This window comes from Poecilia reticulata, chromosome 21 (genome assembly GCF_904066995.2).
Source record: "Poecilia reticulata chromosome 21, P_reticulata-male-v2, whole genome shotgun sequence".
Lineage (NCBI taxonomy): Eukaryota > Metazoa > Chordata > Actinopteri > Cyprinodontiformes > Poeciliidae > Poecilia > Poecilia reticulata.
The window spans coordinates 13,624,976-13,640,343 of NC_088850.1; the positions used below are offsets into that span (position 1 = coordinate 13,624,976).

Genomic DNA, 15,368 nt, shown 5'->3' on the forward strand with positions numbered 1-15,368 from the left:
ACCACAAGGAATAACTGTGTACACATGAAATGCCTCAACCGAAAAAAATGAAATTACAAGCAAAAGTCTACAAAAAAGAACAAATGAGAACCAATGTAAGAGAGCAACTCCAACATTCTGCCACCAGGCCTGACCTAATTCTAGCATGATAGATAACCCTCCCTCACCTGTTGCTGCTTAATCTCTGGATGAAAGATGCCCACTACCCATTGCACAAATGTAAAAATTTTTTAGTGCCTGCTTTTCATACCATAAGAGGAGAGTCCGTAGGCCTGTCCTGTCTGCGAGTAGGCTGTATAAACGGTTGACTGCTGCATGCTGCTGAACTGGTGCTGGCCAGCGTATGTTGGCATTGCAGGAGCCGGTGGTGTGGAGAGGATGTGAGGGTAGGGCCTGGGGAAAACAGAGGGGAGCTTATAGACAACTCTACCTCATCGAAGATGTGTTTGAAAGAAAAAGAAAAAGCAAGCAAACTTACTTTGACGGGTAGGGCGAAGGAGAGTACTGATGGGCCGAACGAGGGCTGTATCCGCTGCTGGTGATTACTGAAAGCAGTAAAATAATCCCAAACAAGAAAGTTTGAAACCGGTGTTTAGCTTTGCTTATAATAAAAATCCTTCACGACCAGCATAACTCAAGGGCTCTGGCTTATTGGAGCTGAAATGCTATTCCAGTAAACACACAATCTGAAGCATTTTGAATGGAGAAAAGCCAAGTTCTCCACTGCAGAGAGAGAGAGTCCACAAAAAAAAAAAAAAAACCCTTGCAGAGGGCCTCACAGTGAAACACAATGTCTTTTTGTGGTCATTGAGATGTCAGAGCGCAGTACTGACAAACACCCTGCTACTTTTAAGCGCTCTCGCAAATGCTTTGTGTATCCGCGTGTGGGTTTCGCAGTGTAAAAGAACCACAGGGCTGTTTGTGATTCTAAAAAAAAAAAGAAAAAAAAAGAAAAGACAAATGTGAAAATGTCTCTCATCCTCGTGCCAGCCTTCTTTCATGATGCAATCCAAGGCCAGACAGCAGTTCAGCGGATTAAAGCTTTCAGCAGGGCTGCCACCGAGCTAAAACGGATGATGACGATATCTACGGGAGACAATGGTTTTGTGTGCGTCGAGCTGAAATGCTTGACGTGCTTTACCTGAGCCGGCGTATGTGTCCAGTGCCGTGTCGCCTGTCGTGGTGACTGTATCGCTGCTATTCAAAGGCTCTGTTTTCACTTAAAAGAATAGGACAAGAAATAGAGTTATAGCTTTTAAGCTTACGATGTTTCATAAATCAAACAAAAAAAACAACAACAAAAAAAACCCCCAAAAATCATGCAGGGTAAAAAGCAAATAAACAAATACATCACCATGCAATTCTGCAATTCCAGTGTGTCAACAGAAAGCTGTGTGCAGGGGTTCCCCTTTTTTTTTTTTTCTTTTTTTTTTTTTTTTTAACTAATCAAAGTTTGCCGTTGAGGGTATCGAGTTTAAATAGCTACAACCTAACTGAGCACCTTAATGTACCCGCCTTCCTGTTTTTCATTTAAGTTCCTGAAAATGATAAATACCATGAAATTCGATAATTACGTTTAAAACACAGTTATGTACAGAAAACCACCTGGCAAATTTCCCTTCACATCTACCGACTTCCCCTGCAAATCCATGAAAGCCGATCCTCTGACCAGTGGGAACCTCTGCAATAACTACATTTGAAGACCACACACGCTGTCATAAATTCAGTGTTGGCATGTCAAACACAAACAATACAGCACAGCAAACAAAAGCCAATCAGGCCAGGCCCTGGCAGAAAAATCATTCTCTACTACACAGACTGACCCTCCTTGCTGTTAATGTAATGCTCTATGAGTTTCACACACATGCTCCTCTGTACCATAGTCCTTGGAACCCGAGGCAGGGGGCGGGCTGCTGCAGCCCAGCAGCCAATCAGCCGTGTTTAGAACGGTCATGCTTTCACCTGCGGGAGTGCAAGGCGGGAAGATGGAGAGGATGTGATGCAACTAAAACCAGGTGCATGATCCATGGTTGATTATTAATAACTGCATCACACAGATTATTATGAAACATTGGTTTAAAGTACATGAGGAAAAATTTGGAATACTTTGTTTTTTTTGGGGTTTTTTTGGCTTCACTATTTCAATTTTGGACTCAACCTTATGAAACCAAAGGCTAACTTTGAGAAACGCAAGCAAAAGTCGACAAAAACGTACAATAAGAAGCACAATTTTGGCAAAGAAGACAATTCTCAGTGGCAACGCAAAAGACTCAGTGGCAAACATTCTTTGTGTTTACTCATGTTTACCCTAATATTAAAGGTAAAATTATTTAAGTGTGGCAATTAAGCAAAAACAGAAGGAACCTACGAGGAGGCAAAAGACTATTTATTTCACCACTGTAAAAGTGTCAACTCAAAAGAAACTTTAATAGATTCGCCTAGAAGTAAACCTGATAAATTAAATATGGAACCGTTTCAGTGGTTTAATGTGTTGTTGCAAATTGTATAGTTCACTTCTTTTTTTTTTTTACCCGTTTCAAAAACAGAATTTCAATGTGAACTGAGAGCAAAGGCTGTTCGATGCATCTTTCTCTGCTTCCATCCATGTGCATATGTGTGTAAACGATTTCCTCCAAGCAACAAAGAAACCAACTGCGGGACGTGATCGCCAATTTAAAACAGCCTGCCTCTTGACCCTCTTTATATATTGCATACGGTCCTTGGTCACTTCTTTGAACATGATTAAAACTCATCAGCGACCATATGAGAACTCCATTTAATTCCGGTCAGCTTCATTAATCCCCTCAGGGAGCAATAGAGCCCAGTGGACCAGCTGTAATGAAGACAAATGAGTTGCTGTGGAGATGGCCCGTGGGCCTGAGTGTTGGCTGATGTCAGGTGAGGGGAATGCTGGTTATGTAGTTTGTTTTGGCTGTCTGTGTGTAGTCCTGACTCTGTCTGTTTTAACTATTAACTGTGAGCTCATCACAAATGACTCGATGGCGTCTGAATTTGGCGTTAGTCTGCCCGGGGCCGATGCTATTAATGTAGCCGCGTCTCCGTTAGCAAGTGGAGACGAGCAAACTGTGAGATGGAGCTTTTCCTATTATCGTCTGCTATCAAACTGCGGTTAGATCAAAGAATCGTCTTCAATAAAACCTTTAAATCCTGTGTTATTACATCGTCAGACTCCTTTGAAGCCCACTGAGAGAATAGGGTAGTAAAGGGTGACGTAAAGGGATGCAGAAAAAGATCAATTGTGGAAGAGGGAGGGAATAGAAAAGGCTGGTGGAGAAAGAAAAGAGAAGAGAAAAGTGCAAGCTAGCGTTGACATCTAAGACAGCAGTGATGCTTTAATGCTCTTGTAGAGGAAATAGTTTCCAGTAGGATTTTGGGCTTGCACTTAAACTCAACACACACACAGATGGAGTTTGCCAAGTGGTTAGCCGAGGAAAGCAGAAGAGCTTTACTGTGTGTTTACACACATTCTGTGGTGATTTACTAAAGCACTAATGCCAGTGTGTGCGTGGGTGTGCACTCAGACATTTGCATGTGCATGTCTAATGTTCGTCTCCATAAATGTCCTCATCCTGTATTAATCTGTGCATGTTGAAAATCTTGAGCACATTTTTATTTATTTTTTTTACAACAGGTTTCATGACGTTAAATTCAAATGCTTTTGTTTGAACCACGTTTCAGTGTGTGCCTTGCACGTGTGCTTTCTATCAGATGGTCTGTAGCTGTTCACAGGGTTTGTACTTCTGAAAATAAAGTAAGCTTTAAGGTTTTAGGCAGTGAATGCCGAAGTGTTTATTGTAACTTGGTGTTTAACTTCATATTGCACAAAAATAGGATTTATCCAGGAGAAAAATTAAGGCAGTTTTGGCAACCAGAAAAAAAAAATCACATTCTTGCTAAAAGTTTACTGCTACATTTCTTTTATTATCTCATTGATCATTCAGGTGGATGTAGAAAGTAAGAAACCCTTTTTCTACAAAAAAATAAAATGTACTATAATGCTCTAGTCAGTTGGAAGAATTTTAGGTTTACGCATTTACATATTATATAATATTCAGTATTTAGAAATTGAAAAAATACTTCCCCTTGTCTAGGTTTTAGATATGCTTTTAGACAATTAAATCTTGTCTCCATCTTTGAATTTTTCTGCCAAGCAGTTTAATCACTGAGACATGATGTTTATATCAATCTTTTCCTGGCTAAGAATGGAGCAAAGGAACTGAACTGCCCAATATGTGTATCTGTGTTTTCCAGTGCAATGCGTAAACATTTTTGTCAGAGTTGACACACCTTTTTTTTTCCTTTCCATTTAGTGAATTTTTCATTGAAATAACAATCCCTTCTTAATGTATTTGTACCACTTGAGTTTTTTAACAGCTTGCTAAGTTGAAGCCATGAAGTAAAAAAAAAAGACCTCTTTTGTAGTTTGCCACAAGCATTGTACTGAACACAACAAAAATGGGGAACAATATACTTTTGGTCAGATGAGACTAAATTGAGCTGTTTGGCCTACAAGCAAAATGCTATGTAGGGTAGAAAAGTAAACCACGCTTCGCTATAAACAGATAAACAGACAATGCCCCATTTTGAAACACGGTGGAGGTAGTATTATGCTGCGAGGAGGTTTTTCTTCAGCAGGGCTGGGGGAGTTGGATAGAAATAAAGACAGGGCAATTGTAGAAGAAAATCTTTTAGACTTAAAAATTAAACTTTATATTAGATGCAAAAAAACCAAACAATAATAATCTTTGTCTCCACAATTTAGCTTTACTTTGTGTTACCGTCTTACTGCCAGAATGTGGGGTCATAATGTGACAAAGAGACTATGAAACGACTTAAAGTGACCTCTCCAGCTCAGTCACAGCTGGTAAAACGTGTTCTGTCTGCTCACCTCCTGTTCCATTAGTGGTGATGGAGGGACTGCCAAGGTTGCTCTTGTCCAGTTTGGAGCCTGTCGAGTCTCCGGCTCCCACGCGGTTATGAGGACTGGCTAGGTCCTGCATTTCCATAGACCTAACAGAGGCGAGGATGGAGGGGCAGGGAGCAATAAGATGAACTGCAATTCTTGAATGACACACAAAAAAAAACAACAAAAAAAAACGCTCTCACAGCTGGAAGACCTACCTCTTTGATTTAATATGTAAGACTCCCAGTGAGCACATTCAGTCATATTCAGTATTCCCACAGTGTCGTAAACCTCATGCTGCTCAGTATCGGTCAGCTTAGCCGAGCATGTGTTCAGAGGCGTTAGACATTGACTATGGGCCTGCTGGCTATTTTATGATCTGGGATGCGTGCGCTTGTGAGCGAATGTGTGTGTGTGTGTGTGCACTTGCGGGCAGCAATACAAACCCACAGCCTGCCATGCTTCAGCTTTTACAATGTGCTCTACGCGCATGACTGGGACGGATCAACGCACAAGGTGGTGATGATAAACCGAGTGTGAGAGTGAGTGTGCGGGCAGTCAGAGGCAGAAGAGATAAAATAACAGCTGGAGTTCAAATATTACTGACCCTTCAATGTCTATCGAGATCTATATTACTTTTTAAAGTTGGAACAAAACACATATTGAAGAAATAAATCACTTTTTGCTACTGTTAATACGTGCACATTGTGAGAAAAACCAACTCAAAACTCAAGTTTATTGCTAGTCATCACTAAAGACTCAGAGCAGCAGAAGGAGAGGGTTTTTTTGGGGGGTGGAAGAGGGAGGACATAGTTCTTTGTTAACTCCTTGCGTGTGTGGACAGTACCTCTTATAAAGAGCCCTTAGTCACTGACCTCGAGGTTTTCTCAAACTCTTCCTTTTGTGCGGTACATCAAAGGCCAAACAAATACAGGGATGGAAAAAAGAACCAAACTAATGCGGGCTGTCGCTGGAAAGAGCGAACGTCCCGGCAGATATCTCTACATCTCTACACATGACTGCAAACCAAAGTCAAGATAAATAATAAAACATTTTATAGCTGCCTGGGGAAGATATCCAAAAGTAAAATGTGCAAAGAACAAAGAATTTAAGCGTTCACCTGCACACTCGGACTAAAATAATGCCTTTTATATTATGTGCACAGAGTTTCACAGTTGCTTTTCCGCTGTGTGTTCAAAACGCTTCATCCATCCTTACTTTTGTCTTTCAACAGCAGGAAATAATTCTCTCTCCCCTACTTGCCCATTTTCCCCCCTCTCTGTTTTTGCTCGTCTCGAGAGGCAGTGGCAGGATTTGGTGTTTCATAAACTCTTTTCTGTTTTTGACATTACGTCTGGCCTTTGACTAAAATGAGCAAAATTCTAGTAAAATATATGGCTCGCTGGAGTCAGAGACATACAGCAGATTCAGCGAGATGCAGCTAAGGATTATATTCATTCCAGTGTTTTGGTCGAATGTATTATTTTAGAAGCAAAAAAAAAAAAAAGCCTCACGTCGGTAAAATGTCCCATTTCCAATCAGCTGTAGAGTTAGAGACTTCAGTGCCTTGTAAAAATATCTATAGACCTCTAACTTTTGGTTATGTTACAATGACAAATTTACATTTATTCTATTGTGATTTTATATTACTGACCAACTGTGATGTTAAAGGAAAAGGAAGCATGTTTTTTTTTTCTTTTTAAAGATAAATATGTGAAAACTAAAATTTGAGTCATTGCTTGCAGCTGAGGAATATTTCTAGCTTTTTCTGGACATCTAGAGGCTAAACTTTATGCCCACTCTTCTTTAAAAATAGTTCAGTCCAAACAGATGTAGATTGGATCTGTGAGACGCATTTTGCAATTGATTCTTGTTTAGATTTAGATCTAGACTATGACAGGGCCATTACTACATGATGAATATGCTCTGGCTGCATCTATACCGTCACTGTACTGCTGGAGGGAGAACCCGACATTTAGTCTATATATTTTTCCATCTATCTTTTCATCAGCTCTCATCAGCTTCCCCTGTCTCCCTGAAGAACAGCATCCTCAGAGTATGATGCTGCCACCACCAGGTTTTACTGTGCGGATGATGCGTAATGTTAATATTCTGCCCTCAGGCCAATTACCGTATTTTCCGGACTATAGAGCGCACCATACTATAAGCCGCAGCTACAATAAAAAAAAAAAAAAAAAACAAAACCTGGAAACCTATATATATAAGCCGCAATAAGCTGCTGGTATCTCCACCGCTCTCGGATTTCCACAAGGACCCAGTAGAGGGCAGCAGAGGGCTGCGTCCTTAATAAATCTGCTGGATTTATTAAGGACGCAGCCCTCCGTCTCCAAAGCCGAACCATGGTTTCGTTCACGCCGAGCTTACCTGCAGCTGCTCTATTTCTGTCCTGTACTGCCAGATCGACAGTCCTCAACTTAAAAGCTGCATCATAGGTGTTTGAAGAAATTTCTCTGTCGTGCCTGCTGCTAGCATGTGCTTGTGCTAAATGAAAATTGGAACTTTCTTCTTTGATTTCTAATTTTGACTTCCATTGATTCACTTCCTCCTAAAGAGCCCCCTAGTGGTTGAAGAAAAATCCACATAAAAGCCGCGCCGGGCTATAAGCCGCATGGTTCAAAGTGTAGGAAAAAAAGTAGTGGCTTGTAGTCCGAAAAATACAGTAGTACATTTCCTGTCTCATCTAGCCAGAGCAACTTATATCCCACATAAACTGGATTTTACAGTGTGCAAAAATATACTCACCACAAAAGCTTTACAAAAGTTTTCAAAAAATATAATTTGACTTTCGTTTGTTTGATCAGGACTATGACAACTGTTTTCTGATTTTTATCATTAAAAAATTAGAACCATACATCCATTTTCCTCTATTCCATAATTACATGCTACTTTTTGTTTGTATACATTTTTTGGTTATAAAGTTACGGGATGTAAAAATAAAGGTCAAGGTATACATGTGCCCTTGCGAGGCACTCTATATTTTAACCTTAAACTACATGATCTCGAACATTTTGGCAGGATACACCAGAAAAAGGATACATTCCCATTGCTCTCAATGCATGTATGGCATGTGTCATTTGCGTTTCAGCTCGAGGTAATCAGTATATCTTTCTTTTTTGCATGTGAGTGTGCGCGTGTGTGGTTTTCAGAAACTGAAGCCTTTGGGAAGTACCGATGACCTCACCACTGCTTGCGACTGCAGTGAAACCTCACCTCTCTGCACCATGATCAGAGAAACAGGACACACACACACACACACACACACACACACACACACACACACACACACACACACACACACACACACACACGCACACGGTGTCAACAGCGCACACATATAAATGAGCATACCTGGCGTCTGAAGGGTCTGGAACATGAGATTCACTGTGTGATTTCTTCACCTGCGGAGAGACCAGAAGACAGTAAATTACTTTGCAAACACACAGCCTCAAACACACAAATGTGATGCATTACGCACAAGCGGCTCAAAAGAACCAGTGTTAAGTGTCCCATAAACAAGCCCCATAAAATGGTGTTAATGAGTCAAACACATTGTACCAGGATTATAAAACGATGTGATTCAAAAAAAAAAGAAAAAGAAAAAAATATTTCCTCAACACTTCCAGGAGATGAAGCTATCTGTTATGCAAATGATCAAAAAAAGCACATTTTATTATTTTTTAAATTAGATTGGGTTTGTAACATTAAAAAAGTGCAAAAATAATTTACAGTAAAAAAAAAAAAAAAACTGAAGTTTGTTATGGACTCATGACATGCTAGAGACCCTGAAAAAGTGAATAATATTGCTCTAAATGGCTTATTGTACTTTAGAGTCATGCAGTGCTGCTCCTCCCCCACCTGTTGCTGGTACACATTTCCGTTGCTTACAAGAACTTGAGCTTGAAGAGAAAGGACTGAAGGGGAGTTACCCATCAGCTAGTATCAGGTAACTATACTGGTGTTACTTTTTAAGGAGCAGAAACTGAAAAAGTTTACTCGAAAACTATAACAAAGGCTGTTTTTTTAAGTCAAAATTGTTGTCTTTAACTCAAAACCAAATAATGCAAATGCAGCTGAAACTGAGACGTTTATATACGTCTGCATTTATATATATAATTTTCACTGTCCGATAGTTATTCAAAATAAACCTGCTCTGTTCGAAATCAGTCAGGAATACCAAAATTATTTTTATTTGCCAGGAGACAGAATAAGGATGGGATTGGGTTTTTTTCTTGAACTTTCTCAAAATGTAGGCGTTTACATATTTTCTTAGGATTTGATAGAGTGCATGACTTAGGTCAAACATGTTGCGTGTCTTTGAATGGTCATTCATCCTGGTCCACTCCTCCTGACAAAGTTAATGAAACAAAATCTGCCCTAATTCCACATGCTTGCCTCCATTTAACTGAAATGTTGTAAATTAAGCTCATAGCGTGTGTCTGACGTTAAAGAGAGTAACACAAGTGTAACATAAAAAAACCCCGTCTGACATTATTCTTGCAGTTAGCATTTAAAATAATTTCCGTTACTTTATCTGACTATAAGTGAGAAAAGTTTACTCTTATTGAAGATTAGATAGTCAGAAAAAAAATTGTTCTGTCTTTTCCATAGTTGTGCAAATCTGGTTGCAACTTTGTATTAAAATAACTTAATAAATGTTACATTATTTTCCCAGTAAGAATTTGTAATTTGAAAATTGAAGACAATATTTCACAATTACTGCTTTAAATTTCCGTGTAGATATTCAAACACTGCAATATTTTTGATCAATCCAATCATATCCTGATCATTTCATGCCACCCCAAATTTTCAAATAAATCACAACATGCTGTCAGTAGCAGAAGGTGCCACCATGTTCAAAGTGCTAACTACAGTCTAACTGACAGATATTGACTTTCCCTTGTTCACCTGTGACCCTATCTCCATCCTGCGCTCGATCGCTGCTCTCAACCCCCTGGAAGAGTTTAAAGGTCCCAGCGAGGTCATGTTAGGTCACAGCGGAGAGGTCGCTCCTCACCGTTAAACATGTCCGTGTAGAAACTGAACTCAGCCTTGACTTTGGAAGGGTGTACTTGTGACATGTGGTCAAGTCAATCAGTGTGAACGGGTTCGTGGGGGGGAAAAAAAAAAAAAAGATCATGGAAAACCGTACTTCAGTCTCCACCGCAGCATACACTCCCTGCACACAGGCTCGGTTTACGCACGCCTTTGTGTGAGGCTATGTCGAGACAGACAGCAGACCAGTGGTTCTCTATTAAAATTCCTCTCTCTTATTTGGAGCAGGAACTAATTAGACGAGTAAATGCAGGGTGGAGCGAGGGCCAATGTGTACCAGCTGCCCTATAATCACTGTGTCAACACACTGTCAAGGTGTAGGGGCACGCGCAGGCTGCCAAACACACAGTCCTACACAGGGTAAAACGCAGTCGCAGGAAAATTCAACCAGGCAGCATACGTCCAAGTAGTTTCCAAATTATCGCAATCATAGGTAAGTGCGCAGAAAAAGTGCGAGGCAGACGCTAAACTCCGGTTTTCTGAAAACGAGGACATATCTTGCGTGTTGATGTGTGTGTGGAGAGAACGCCGTTGTGCTGCTATGGTTCTGATTAGAGGATCCTGCTGAGAGAGTATAAGAAGCAGCACTTAGCTGTTTAAGACAGAGGTCAAAGGTCGGCCAGACTTCTCATATGGATCGCTTTACACACACACACACACTCACGCAGGCACGCACACCCACACACAACACTTTCATGTTACGTTACATGCTTTACTGAAATTTAACAAGGCTGTCAGTCACGGCATCAACTGGGATGGCCGTGAGAAACTGCAATCCACATGTAGCGCACATGCAGGACCCCCCTGACACACACACACACACAGACACGCATACACATGCAGCAGTGCATAAGCTTGGCTTGGTTTCTGTCTCAACATGATCTACGAAAACACAAGCACACGCAGGCTTTGATCCCGGAAAGCTTTTAGGACGCACGCGTTCCCTCAGTGTCCGAGTCTCTCGCCTCGCTCAGTGTGACGAGTCTTTTATCTTTGACTCTCGGACATGCTTGTTTCACATGAAAATAAAAGAAAAATCGCATTTGTTTTATGGGTTAGTCAAATATGATAGACGTAATAAGTTATCTTTATCTTTATTAGACGATTCTGCTGTGCGTAAACGCTCACAGGAGGTATTTCAACAGACCATCCCGTTGACAAAGTAAAGAGGTAATAAAACTGCAATATTTAACATTAAAAGTGGTAATAAATCCAGCATCATCAGCTCTGCGAGAACTAGTGCTCAGCTAATTTTGCTTCTAGCATCAGACACAAAGCTCCCCTGAGTTCGCTCTTAGGTGGCCACAATGTCTGAATAAACCATTTGTGTCACCTGAGCCACCAAAAAAGATGACCTTTGACCTGGTTGACCGGGTGACCGGTCTGGAACACTACCTGGTCGGCGAAAGGACTCCCTAAGGGATAAATTCATCTGGCACAGGTAATTAGCACAATAAAGATCCATTTGAGCAAATACTAAGAGGCTTTATTATTGCAATTGAACTAGGCTAGAGAATGAGTTAGATGTAATCAGAAGATCATTTTAGATCTTCTGAAATGATGAGAAGATCTAAAATGGTTGATGGAGTTATTTTTTTCTTAACTCCATCAAGAAGCTGAAGTTCAGCATTAAAAATGCACATATCAGGTTTTGTCTGAACCCCCACGCCTCTCCAGGGAAGACGAATTAAATTAAATTAACAGATAATATCCATCTGGAATTATATCTTAAAAATAGAGGTTTTATATGTGACTCTCATACTGAATTTTAAAATAAAGTCTGAAAATTTAAGAACTGAAAAAAATATGAATGAAAGCTACATGCATACGCTTCCATTTCCAGTCTGTTGTTAATTTCAATGTAAGTCAACCGAAGTACATAAAAAACACAGCTGTTGAGTTTCTCTTTGAGTTTCTCCCCTTTTCCCGCCCCTCCAGAAATAGCTTATATTTCAGTAAATTTAGAACTTTTGATCAACCAGATATTTTACAGATTCATTAGGTAAGCCTTAAAAACAGGAAAGTATCACAGCAGCTTTTGTTTTCTTTGAATTTCAAATAAATCTCCTCTCGGGCTTGGAGATCCGTTCTTACCTCAGAGTGCAATCAGGTCAGTCAGCAGTCCCGTTCTTCCACATTGCATTACGGAGCGCTACGATCGGGCAGCTCCCCCCTCAAGACGCAGACTGCCCTCTCACCCGCAAGCAGAGACTCACACTCGCTCCCTAAATGCCTCTCTTCTCCGTCTACCTGCTTCACACTTTGTACTCCAGGAGTCGCATACGTCTAAAATGTTTCCCCCTTTTTGTTTTATTCTTTTGGACTTTTCTTTGTCACTCTGTGGGACCAGAAAAAGGGAACACTGCGTATTAACTACGTCCTCTCTGCTGCCGCCGCTGCCGCTGAGGTCAATCCATGCACAGCTGCTGTCTTCCCCGACTCCAGTAATGGGGAACATTTCGCTCGTCTTGTTCCCCTCCTCCTCTGCCTCCACCCCCTCTTTTTTCGCTTCTCCTCCTCCTCCTCCTCTTTTTTCTCTGCTGTCACTCATTACAGACTCACCCAGGCTTGCATTTAGAGCCTAAAAACATTTGAAATGTTAATTGTTTTGTTCTCCCAGTCTGATCTCGACTGAAGGGCTGACATAAAAATCTAGTTGTGTACAAACCCCCCCCATGCCCCCCCACAAAAAAAACAACACAGTGAAGCATTTTATAAACGGGAACAATGTGTGAGGATCTCCGTCAGTGCAGCAGAAAGTACAAGCAAGATCATAAACTTCGCACCTCTCAATTGACCATCCCTCCTCCCCTCCGTCCCCTACACACATACTTAGACACCCACACCACGCAGGGTCTCACATGTACACCTGAACACACTTTTCAACCCGTGTTAACTGGGACCAACATTTCGTGCGGCCGGTGTTAAAAAGAGTCCAGCAGGGAGGAACGGATGGGAGCAAACACTCGCACCCATCAAGCCTCCAAGCCGCATTGGTCTGAAGATGGCACTCTTTCACTTTGTCCATCAGTTTTAAAGGCTGGTTGCTGAGCCAAAGACAAGAATTACACTTTTACACACATTCTTGAACCACACAGATGGGGTGTTTATTCTCCTTTTCTCAGTACCACTACTCCAACATAAATGAATTCTGGAAGAAAAAAAAAGATAGATAAATATCTTCTTCTTAGTTATAAGGTAAATCATTAATTGACTCCTTTCACACAAAAAAAAAATAGGGGTGTGTTTGGATTATAATTTCTACTGTATTTCAATTTATGCGACTCAACTTTAAAGTTTATTCCAAATAACTGAATAAGTTGACAACTGTCAATATTGATGAAAGAGCAAAACACAATAAAAAAAAAATCAGCAAATGGTAAAAGTACATAGAAGTGTGGAAAAAAAATCTAATTTAAGACAAACACATTCAAATGCATCTGCACTGGTTTTTTTTTTTTAATATAAAAGCTAAAAGTCACCTTCTGTCATAAAATGCTATTTTTCATTTATAAAGACTTCTTTCTATTATTAGCTTTGGTGCAGGATGACATTGATAACATGAAGATGTTGTATTTTCAGTACGAGGAAGATCTTTCCTTTGGTTGTGATCATGTTGTAGTTTATCGTGGGTGTGCAGTGGGAGTGAACTGAGATCTCAAGACATAAGATATTGCCATAATAAATCGTCATTATATTTCTTGTTAAAGTCAGCAGTTTTGTGAATCCAGCGGCTCTCAACATGTACAGTCTAGTGAAGGAAGGAAGTTATTAATATGAGCCTGTTATAAAAAGGTGAGACCTTTCACACTTCCCCAGTAGCACCAGACAAAGGGCAAATTCACAGAACTTTATGAATCTGGAGTACATTTAAATGTCTCTATTCAAACTTAAACAGCTGCTGACGATCAGTCACATTTTCTAATTTTTTTGAATTTATTCAAATTTTTTGAGCATATTATTAATGTGATATCATTTTACAAACTGGAATGTCAATTATGCCATTTTATAGCATCTGTTTCATTGTCTACTGTCGCCTTTGCTCACGTAAATCGTGTTTCATGATGGCGCTGTACCTAAAACAGTTGTTCTCATTGAAATATTTTAATGCTTTAATTTTCGAAAAATAAAATAAACAAATGAATAATTAAGTAAATGAATAAACAAATACAAAGCGATGTTCTACAACAAACAACAATATTTAGGAACATCCAAGAAGTTACAGTATACAATATATTTTTAAATATTACCAGTGGAAAGAGACCATAAACTGACTATAGAAATGCACTGTTCTATTTTATTGTGGCGTTTCATGTTAGACCTTTGCATATTTATGTCCTGGTTTAATTGTAAGGTGATCAATCAGTGGTAGCTTTCATGTTCTGTGATTTATTTGCAGGTGTTATGTGACCCTGTCTGCTTTGGAAGAAATAAAAAAAAAATACTAACAAATGAAAAAGATGATAAATGAGGTGTGAGCTGGTTGAATCAAGATAATGAGCTTTCAAAGTTACAGAAATCTGACAATGGAATTTCCTTTGTCATGTCTTTGAATTCAGTTTTTTGCAAAGACATTGGTGAGAAGAGACAAACTGGACCGGCATGGCACATAGCAAAAAAAAAAGTCTCACTAATTTTATAAACAGATACTGATTGATATTATGTGCCAACTGACACTTTAAGAACAAGCACACTAGCATTAGTGTTACCATATTTGAACAAGGTAAGGGTATGAAATGTACACAAGCCTGAAGACCAACTTGGAACGGAGCCACTGTCTTTAACTGGGAACCAGCCATCTATAGATTGGTCACCAACATTTATCCCCAACATTCAAAAAAGCCCTGTGATTGATAGACTGCTTGTGGAAGGAGTGTACACATTTTAGCAAAAGTCTGCAGAGTGTGTGTTATTGGTGGATATTCGAGCGTGTGTGTGTGTGTGTGTGTGTGTGCGCGCGTGTGCGTGTGTGTGTGTGTGTGTGTGAGCACTGGACGTTTGAGAACGTATGTAGAGGACTAGCTGTCAGAACAGATTAGGGTGCTGCCGAAGTGCTTGACAACTCAAGCACTTTATTATTAGCCAGGCAAGACCTCATTTGGAGGGGAGGGGGGTCGTCCAAAAACATCCCTGGTGAAATATTTTCACAGCAAGTGGAGAAGGGAGGAGAGGAGGTGTCCCCAAACATGCCTGATGAAATATACAGGCCAAATTAAAACAGAGACGAAAAGAAAGAAAAAAGACTAAACAAAACTCCAGAGAGGAGTAGATGAGATAATCAGAGCGTTGAGCTGAAGATTTGCAAAGAGCAGTGTTCTGCTGCAGCTAAATACCATAAATCAGCTTTGCTTTCTGTTGATTTTAGAAGTGC

At 40.1% G+C, this 15,368-nt stretch overlaps 1 protein-coding gene across 7 annotated transcripts in view; it reads right to left on the reverse strand.

The window, feature by feature from the left end:
* eya4 (EYA transcriptional coactivator and phosphatase 4) overlaps positions 1 to 15,368 on the reverse strand; it is a 48,868-nt gene that overhangs the window by 15,229 nt on the left and 18,271 nt on the right. For 4 of the 7 annotated variants that reach the window (XR_532460.3, XM_008397953.3, XM_081602094.1 and 1 more), the window contains 6 exons: positions 8,294 to 8,343; positions 4,910 to 5,031; positions 1,879 to 1,962; positions 1,142 to 1,219; positions 479 to 545; positions 251 to 393 (listed from right to left, as the gene is read on the reverse strand). Coding sequence is in view for 6 of the 7 variants with exons in the window: in XM_008397953.3 (XP_008396175.1) it covers positions 251 to 393; positions 479 to 545; positions 1,142 to 1,219; positions 1,879 to 1,962; positions 4,910 to 5,031; positions 8,294 to 8,343 (544 nt within the window). In the remaining variant the exon portion in view is untranslated. Of the gene's footprint in view, positions 1 to 250; positions 394 to 478; positions 546 to 1,141; positions 1,220 to 1,878; positions 1,963 to 4,909; positions 5,032 to 8,293; positions 8,344 to 12,091; positions 12,454 to 15,368 lie in introns of those variants that run through there. The other 3 variants (XM_081602095.1, XM_008397954.3, XM_008397955.3) reach the window with 2 other exon arrangements.